We start from the raw sequence: 8,391 nt of genomic DNA on the forward strand, positions 1-8,391 counted from the left end.
GTGGATGTTGGGGGTCTTATTCAGGTCCTTTTGCTTGCACGGTCAAGCACTTTACTGGTTGTGCCATCTCCCCAGTCCTCAAATATCCTTTGTGGGGAGAGACATTGAGAGGGTTAGTGAGAAGGTTTAGACACAAGGATGTGCCTAGGCTCCTCTGTTGCCCTCAGCTGTGAGGAACGGGCTTCTTGACCTCATGAAGGATCCTCATGGCCCAATTTCTTTTTCTTCCTATGCAAACTCTAAGGGAAGTCAATAGCCAGGCAGAAAGGTTTTTGTTTTAGTGACATTTATTTCATACTCATCAAAATGATGTGCTTGTGCTTCATTCATAAACACTTTCATCCACACAATATGAAACTCTTCATTCTCAGCATCAATGAAAGAACTCAGTGCTGGCTGTGCACTGGTCCAAATTCAATTCATCCCATACACACGGACAACTAGATTCTTTTGTCGACAATGCTGCCTCGTGACCCCCCTGAATCAACTTAAATAGATCAACCAATCAATAAATACATAAATAAATAGGTAAGTGGTTGCCTGTCAGAGGCAGGGAGGGAAACACACGTTTTCTTTGAACAGAATGTGCCACGGTTTTCTCATGGCTCTGAGAGACCTGACTTGGCAGAGGACAAAGGCTTCCCCTGGAGACTGCTCATTCTCGACAAGGGAGCTCCCTAGCATGTCCTGGGGAAGGCATTAGAAATAGTGCAGCCATCTTTAGGAAGACACGGGTTCCATGGTGAAGTCAACTATGTCCCGACCATTGCTGTTTCCTAGGAAGACAGGTCTGTGTTCTGCTTGAGAGGTGCTGATGTACCAGTTGGGGAACTGTGCAGACTCAAACTCCACTTTGGTCTTGACTTCTATCTTGTTGAAGACAAACCGCTTTTCCATCTTCTTCTTTGGGTATTGTTTGGGATCCACACTCTGCAGAAAGGAAAAAAAAAACAAACAAACTATGTTCATGTCTATGTCCATGGGCATGTGTGTGTGTGTGTGTGTGTGTGTGTGTGTGTGTGTGTGTGTGTGTGTGTGTGTGTGTGTGTGTGATGGAAAGGATAAAACAGGCTGGAGAGGAGATTGAAAAAGAGGTCATGGGCTTGAGGCCACACGCTTTACTGCTGAATCCCATCTTTCTATAATCACCGAAGGAACCCTTTGTTCTTTCTGAATCCTGAGGGAGGATCACATGGGTGAGAATTATATTAAAGCTTCCATGAATGCCTAGTTTCTAGGCATTTTTTGTTGTTGCTGTTGTCACATCTCCCCTAAAGCCCTGGATGGAATGGCATCAGCTCAGGAATGAAGTTTTCGTTAGGAAAGCTTCAGGTGCTAGGAGAGGACTGAGGATTGATGATGAACCCTGTCACTTAGTTCTTCAAACTGTCCTGTCAAATGAGCAAAAACTGTCACCACATACAACCCTTTCATCCTTGACACTGCAAGTTCTGTTGGGGGTGAGAATGAATGGTGGCTGGGCATGACAAGGCATCAGAAAGGATCACTTTCCCATGGTGGCAGCGAGGTTTATATGCACTTAAAAGTTACGCTAATTTTATTCTAGATTTATGGAGATTGTCAAGAAGACCTCGACGGTTTCTGGCAGGTGGGGTAAGTGGATGTCTGAGAAATAAGTAAAGGCAAAGAGTCTCAGGTGAGCAATGGGGGCCGACTCTCTGTGCCATGCACTCACCTCCAGCTGCAGGGTGGGTGTGCCGTCTTTCATCACACAGGACAGGTATAGATTCTTCCCCTTGAGGCCCAAGGCCACAGGGATTTTGTCGTTGCTTGTCTCTCCTTGTACAAAGCTCATGGAGAATACCACTGGAGAGGAAAGGAGTCTGGGTCAAGGGCACAGCAGTGCAGGGTGGACTCAAGCATTAGACCCACCAGGCAAACCCCATGCAGTCCTCTGTGGGACCCCAGAATGAGCTTCCTCAGACACAAGATATGGACTAGCAGTGCTAGACAATCATAGTCATAGACAGTAGCAAGGTCAGTGGGCTGGTCCAGGGCCCTCAGGGCCTCTTAGGAGCAGCAATGGAGAGGAGAAGGTGTCTAGTTGTTAATCTCCAAGGAATAAGGCACACGGTTTGGTTGCTATGAAAGCAAAGCTGTGCTCCTAAAAGGACTCGGGCCAGCACTTTTTGAGGAAAATAGAGTAGTAGGTGGCTAGAACTGTCTTAGCTGGGAGAGTGGCTTCAAAAAAGAACATTCCTCCCCATTTTGATCTTAGCCACAGCACCTCAATTGGTGCTTTTATGACTTTATCAAGAAATAAAAATTATTCTTTATAAAAGTCATAAAGAAATAAGATTTTCTTCACCTGGACCGGAGCAGACAGCTCCCTCTAAAGCTTCTAAGATCAGAAACTAAAAGGAGACACACACACTGCTGCTGTTAGCTCTTGTCCCCTCAGCCATGGTGGAGTGGCACCAGGTCCATCCCATCATCTAAGGATGCCCTGACTGCCCTTGGAATGCTTGCTATTATGAAGAGAGATGTACGTTCCTGATGGTCAGTAAACCTCCGTACAAGGAACCGTGTGGTATTGGTGGGAAGGATATCAGCACAAGGGACAGGATTGGGGACAGAAATGGACATATCAGTTCTCTACCATCCACATATCAGCCTCAAGTGAGGGAAAAAGAACCCACAGGCAGTTATTGCACGTCCATCAAATGACTTCACACTAATTCGTTATCCCTATATAACCGGGCTGGGAAAAATGGTCTCTCTCTCTCTCTCTCTCTCTCTCTCTCTCTCTCTCTCTCTCTCTCTCTCTCTCCCCCCCCTCCCCTCCTTCCTTTCCTCTTTTCTTTTGTATATTTCCCATAGTGTTCCACCTTAATACACAGAGATCTAGTAGGCTGCCAGGAGGCCAGAAAGGGAAACCAAGATGTCCCTACTTACCTTGTTGGTTTATATTCTGTCCATTGAGGTGGAGAGCTTTCAGCTCACATGGGTCAGACAGCACGAGGCATTTTTGTTGTTCATCTCGAAGCCTGCAGTGCAGCTGTCTAATGGGAACATCACACACTAACAGGTCATCATCATCCCATGAGTCACAGAGGATGGGCTCTGAAAGTCGAAGAGCAGATGTTGTTTAGTGAGACAATTAGAAATGCAAGCACCATGAAGTGAAGCAGCAACATCTAAGCACGCACGGTCAAGATTCTATTCTAATTTTAGTGTGGGTATAAAAAAGTTGGGAGGGAGCTGGGCAAGAACATGGAATCTGGCATCCTGAGACAAGTTTCAGTGTTATGACCATTCACTATGGACTAGCAGTAGTGGTACTTGCATAAAACGATGGCGGTAATACGACCAGTTCAACAGGGAGAGCTTTGCAAGCTCTAGTGTAAGCCAAAGTACACTAGAATCAATGATTGACTTGCAAATGTAAGCATCATTAAAGCCTTCTTTAAGTTAATCAGCCCAAGACAGAACTGATTTGTTTGGAAACTTCCTTGTTTTTTTCTAATGGTTGGAATGTCTAGCACTAAGGTCTTGCACTTGGTGAGAGGAGTTGACTACTAAGAGGTAGCCTGAGAAGGACCGGAGCGAAGGCCTGCTGTCCGCTCTCAGCCCTCATTAAGTACCTTCTTCAAAGATGAAGGAAAAGAAGGTTCTTGGGTCCTCGTCCTGGAAGCTCCACGGGCAAGACATAGGTAGCTGCCACAGCTTCTCCACAGCCACAATGAGTGACACTGCCTTCCTGAAGCTCTTGTCGAGATGCTGCTGTGAGATTTGAAGCTGGATGCTCTCATCTGGACAGCCCAGGTCAAGGGCTTGGAAGCATTCCTGTGGAGAAACCAGGCAGTGAGCACATCAAGTCACCAGATTGGGGAACTCCTACATTAACCCCAGAGGACATCAAGGGCCCTGAGGATAAGTTCTTAGCTCTCAATTCCTGTGTCTCTGGAGCCCAGAGAATTTAAGTGGCTTAACTAGGCGTACATGGCAACCAGACACAGGCTTCCTGGCATTCTCTATACTAAACCTCATTCCTACTTTATCTTTCTTGTACAGACCTTGCCTCACTGTATAATTAGACCCACTTAAACCTTTCATCATCTAGTGTCCTTGCTGCTCAAACATTTGACTACTCATGACAGTATGTACATGCTGAGATCACCAACAGGCTCTCAATGGCTTTTCATCCACTCTTTCTTCATAGGTATTTGGCAAACTCTATAAGCACCGCTTTTGTTTGTAAAATATATTGCCACTTTCCTGTTCTTTGGAGAAATACCACATTAAGGCCTAACCAAAGTTTCCTTGAGGCATGATAATAGTTTCAAAGCTTGAAGGGCAATGATAGATAATTTTCAATAGAGTAAAGGAAAAGTTGACAGGGAGAGAGGTTTCTGTCCAGAGTAAAGGTTCCCAGTGAAAGCCAGGTTCTGGAGCAGGCAGTGGAGGCCAGATCTTGGCTAAGAAGGTGAGAGGCTTCCCCTGGGGGCTGAGCTAACCTGGTCTTAAAATATCTTCATTTAAGCTGAGGACTAGATTTGCATCTGAGGGAGACTACTGAGGACTTGGGAAAAGGTCTGAGAGAAGCAGCTGCCTACTGACAGGAGCAATGGCCTGGCTGGACTGATGCTGTGTGGCCGTACAGCATTCCCAGTCATCATGGGAAGGGACAGCTGGGATGCAACATGGCTTTCCGTAAGAGCAAGTCTGGAAAATGCCCTTGGGCTAGAAAGGACTTGGGCAACACTGAGAACATTTCCAAATGGAAGGTTGTAGCAGAATGCCAACATTTCAGACATCTTCTGACTCAGGCCCTGTGTTTCTGAGATGAGAACCCAAAGGACACAGTGGGAACTTGTCTACAATCACACAGCAATTAAAGGCCTTGTCTAAGGCCACAAGTTATTTTTAAAAACTCATAACTTTTTGTTTCTATCACTTATTTCTTATTATCTTAATCTCCTCTCCAGGAACATACAAAGCTAGTATTTGTCAGAGAAGGAAGATATGCTAATTCTGAAGGCCATCCTCTCCAGCTTCTAGAGTTTGACTTAAGCGACCAGATTAAGCTCCATCCATCTCAAGGGAGGACTAAATGTATGTTTGAGACCTGATTGTCTTCCTAGCCTAAAAGATCATGATTGCTGTCAGCAAGCCTTGGTGTGTGGCTATGGTCGGTGGAACTGTGTGGGAGCCTCAGTGTGTGGGTTGCCTTGTCTGTGTCACTAAAAGAGGCAAAATAATCCCATCACAAAATAGTGTGAGAGCAAGGCAGCCCAGTATCCCTCACCCTGTTTGGGGTTTTTCCCATGCCAGGGTCCCTCCACAGGTTGGGAGCCAATCTCAGAGTCTCACCTTCATCTTTTGGGGTCCGTCAGCCTCAAAGAACAGGTCATTCTCCTCACTGGAATGAAAACAGACACTGTCAAGTGATAACTCTTTATCAATACTGATCAGAGAGACCCTCATTGTTAATAAAACCACACATAGCATGACACTCAAAGCTTCCTGAAGACTTCTGGCATGTTCTCCAGTGTTACATAAGCAACAGTCTGGAAGCAGTTTCTGGGCCAGGTAAGTGGATACTCTGGGTGCTCCCTGTTGACTTCTGACACTTAAATTCTAGACTAGCAAAGTTAGCTGAAGTCAGAGCTCTGTGCCCTTGCTTCCAAGGCAGACTTTGCAAGAGAATCTCCTATACTGTCCGTGTGGAAGCTTTTCTTTCCATTGATCTGCAGGAGTCCCTGTAGGGACAGCACCTAAGTCCCCAGGCTGGGTTTGGGAGTGGGGAAATCAGCCCTTAAGCCAAGGCGATTGAACTGATAGCCACTGAAGGAGATGAGTTGGGGACACTCTGGCCTCTGAAAGTAGATAACCCTCCATCCCTGAGAGCCAAGCGCCGGACACATGGCCACTCTCCAGTTCCCACTGACCTGTCGAAAGCTGCTATTTCACAGTTGAGTTCAGGGACAGTTGCCATAGCTGCTTCAGACACCTGTGTGAAGAGAAGTGGGTGGTCATCCAACGTAGCTCCCTGAGGGGCTACCTTCAGTTGAATTTCTCTCAGCTCTAGTTCAGGGCGGGCATGCTAACTGATCCCTGAGGAATAAGTGAATGGAGGAGCTGTTGTATGGGTCTGGAACAGTGGTCCTTTTGGAGCCAAGAGACCCTTTCATGGGGGTCGCCCAAGACCATTGGATAACACAGACATTTACATCACAATTCATAACAGTAGCAAAATTACATGAATGAAGTAGCAATGAAAATAATTTTAGGGTTGGGGTGTCACTACAACATGGGGAACTGCATTAGGAAGCTGCTCTAGAAGAAATCAACAGCTGAGTGGAACCCCAAACAGAAAAACTTTTCTAGGAGACAGTAGTTACTTTTTTTAGATGTCAGCTGCTATACTGAACAGTATTCATTTCCAGAGTATTTCATAAACCTTGGACTTACAGCTACTTTTTTTATCAATAAAAAGCCCAAAGCCCATCAGTGGAGGGGTAGAGAGAGAAGAGAGAGGGGAGGGGAGGGAGAGGGGAGGGAGAGGGAGAGGGAGGGAAGCAGAGAGAAAGAGAGGGAGAGGGAGAGGGAGAGGGAGAGGAGAGGGAGAGGGAGAGGGAGAGGGAGAGGAGAGGGAGAGGAGAGGGAGAGGGAGGGAGCCAGCCAGAGCCTTTTTCTGAGTATTTAGTTGTGAGAGATAAGTCTTACTTGCACAAGGAAGCCTGGCTGGAGAGGATCCCAGATCAGCCTGTTATGCCTTGAACCACCCGGGGTTTGCTGTCCACTAGTTTTCTCTCCCTCGTTTTATAGTCTTAAAAGCAGAAGTGAAGAGCTGAGAAATTTTCCCTTGGGTTGACTGATTTCACAACCAGACTGAAGGTAGGGGGAGGGGAAGAAGCTTGGTGGGAATTCTTAGGGGAAGAATTACACTGAAATAATTTCTAATCCTTGGAAGAGCAAGGGGTGGCAGACTATGACACATTTGCAAGTGTGTCATTGTGGTGGAAACAGACATTATTTCCCCCTGGACAATGTGCAGATGGTGTCAATGTTAAAAATATTGGGTTTTCCTGGGTTAGCTGAACATTTGAAGTCAGAATGTCTGGAACAAAAAAAAGGGCATGTAGATGCACACCCAGAAGTGTATCACCTCTCTTGCCTCCTTAGACTTAAGCTGAGGGAGCTTCTCAGTTGGTGTTTGGTAACTGGATGGTGCTACTGTATTCTCCTGCAGGAGTTCTCCATCAACTGTGTTAGCAGGAACTTCTGGAGAGACACCTGCACTTCCTTGCATGGGTCAGGGTACACACGGTATGCAGTCACTGGTGTAGGCTTGATAGGGTAGGGGAACCCTGGAAGCAAGCTTGTGCCTTCTGATAATGCCAGGGTGCTTATAATACCATAGCCAGCCTCATGTTGAAACCATGTCTGTGCTAGGTGGTCAGCAGAACGAGCCTGGATTAAGTTGCACCAGGCAAAGGTGGTGAATGAAGCATCTGCATGTTCATGATCACAGTCCAAATTGAAAAGTGTAGAGATATTCTCTGCCTAAAAAAATTGTTTTGGCAAATTCTTGTTTCTATAAGATCCGGGGAGACCATATCTCTTGGCAGTATCAAGCAACCCTAGACTATTAACTCAGAAAGTTCAGAGCGCCTACCCAGGGGAGCTCGTCTTGCTTGGATGGAATGAACAACCAGGTCATAGCAATGGTGCATACAGTCCCCTGGGCACACCTATGGTATAGTAGAATCCTCAGTGGAAACCTAGCTCCCTCTCTGAGCCCCTAGAGAGTCTGTGGATTCTATTAGAGCCAGGCCTAGCACAGTGCCTGGCATATGAATGCAGGCAGTAGGGGCTGGCCTGGGTGAGAAGGAATTTGGCAATGAGTTCATTCAGATGAGCTTATACCTAGTATGTTTTGGTTCCCGAGCTTATTCTGCAGTACTGAAGGGAAATATATAGAGAGAATTGGAAACAGGAATAGACAAGGCTCTTCTATGGAACAAGGTTTGCTTCTTACTAGGCGGCTTTCTTTTGCCTAATTTGACTCACAGTATCTCAATTTCAGGAAAGCAAATAGAAGAATCCCATCTTTGACCAACAATATGTTTGATTTGAAATCTGAAGATGGTTCAGTGTCTCAGTTTCATTTGAGTTTGGTGAGCAATGGTCAATTCTCAACACTAAGATCTTATAAGATTTAGTATTTGGTTCTGTAGACAGTCTAGAGGTCCTGTCTGAGCTACCTGGCACATTTATCTGTTCTGCCCTCACAGGATTCACATTTGAAACTAACCCCCGGTATCCAAGCCTGCCTGGAGGGACTGACAGCTTCCTCAGAGCCAGTGTGTAGGGCTGGAGGGTCTGATGATTTTGTGAGCTGTCCTGACAGAGGTTATTAGAGAC

The 8,391-nt window shown here is 46.1% G+C and overlaps 1 protein-coding gene across 1 annotated transcript; it reads right to left on the reverse strand.

The window, feature by feature from the left end:
• Positions 1-276: 276 nt before the first annotated feature.
• On the reverse strand, positions 277-6,752 carry Il1b (interleukin 1 beta). Its single transcript, XM_032902343.1, has 7 exons — positions 6,691-6,752; positions 5,913-5,974; positions 5,335-5,383; positions 3,606-3,807; positions 2,917-3,084; positions 1,697-1,827; positions 277-930 (listed from the first exon to the last, which is right to left on the reverse strand). Exons 2-7 carry the CDS (start codon positions 5,957-5,959, stop codon positions 721-723), a joined length of 807 nt encoding a protein of 268 aa, XP_032758234.1. The 5' UTR covers positions 5,960-5,974; positions 6,691-6,752; the 3' UTR covers positions 277-720.
• Between the last annotated feature and the right edge of the window lie 1,639 nt (positions 6,753-8,391).

This window comes from Rattus rattus, chromosome 5 (assembly GCF_011064425.1).
Source record: "Rattus rattus isolate New Zealand chromosome 5, Rrattus_CSIRO_v1, whole genome shotgun sequence".
Lineage (NCBI taxonomy): Eukaryota > Metazoa > Chordata > Mammalia > Rodentia > Muridae > Rattus > Rattus rattus.

Coding starts and splice junctions, on each gene's coding strand:
- Il1b (XM_032902343.1), bottom strand. CDS start 5,959: ATGGCAACTGTCCCTGAACTCAACTGTGAAATAGCAGCTTTCGACAG. Junction 5,384..5,912: donor GAAATAGCAGCTTTCGACAG/GTCAGTGGGAAC, acceptor TTTTCATTCCAG/TGAGGAGAATGACCTGTTCT. Junction 931..1,696: donor CACCCACCCTGCAGCTGGAG/GTGAGTGCATGG, acceptor TCCTTTCTGCAG/AGTGTGGATCCCAAACAATA.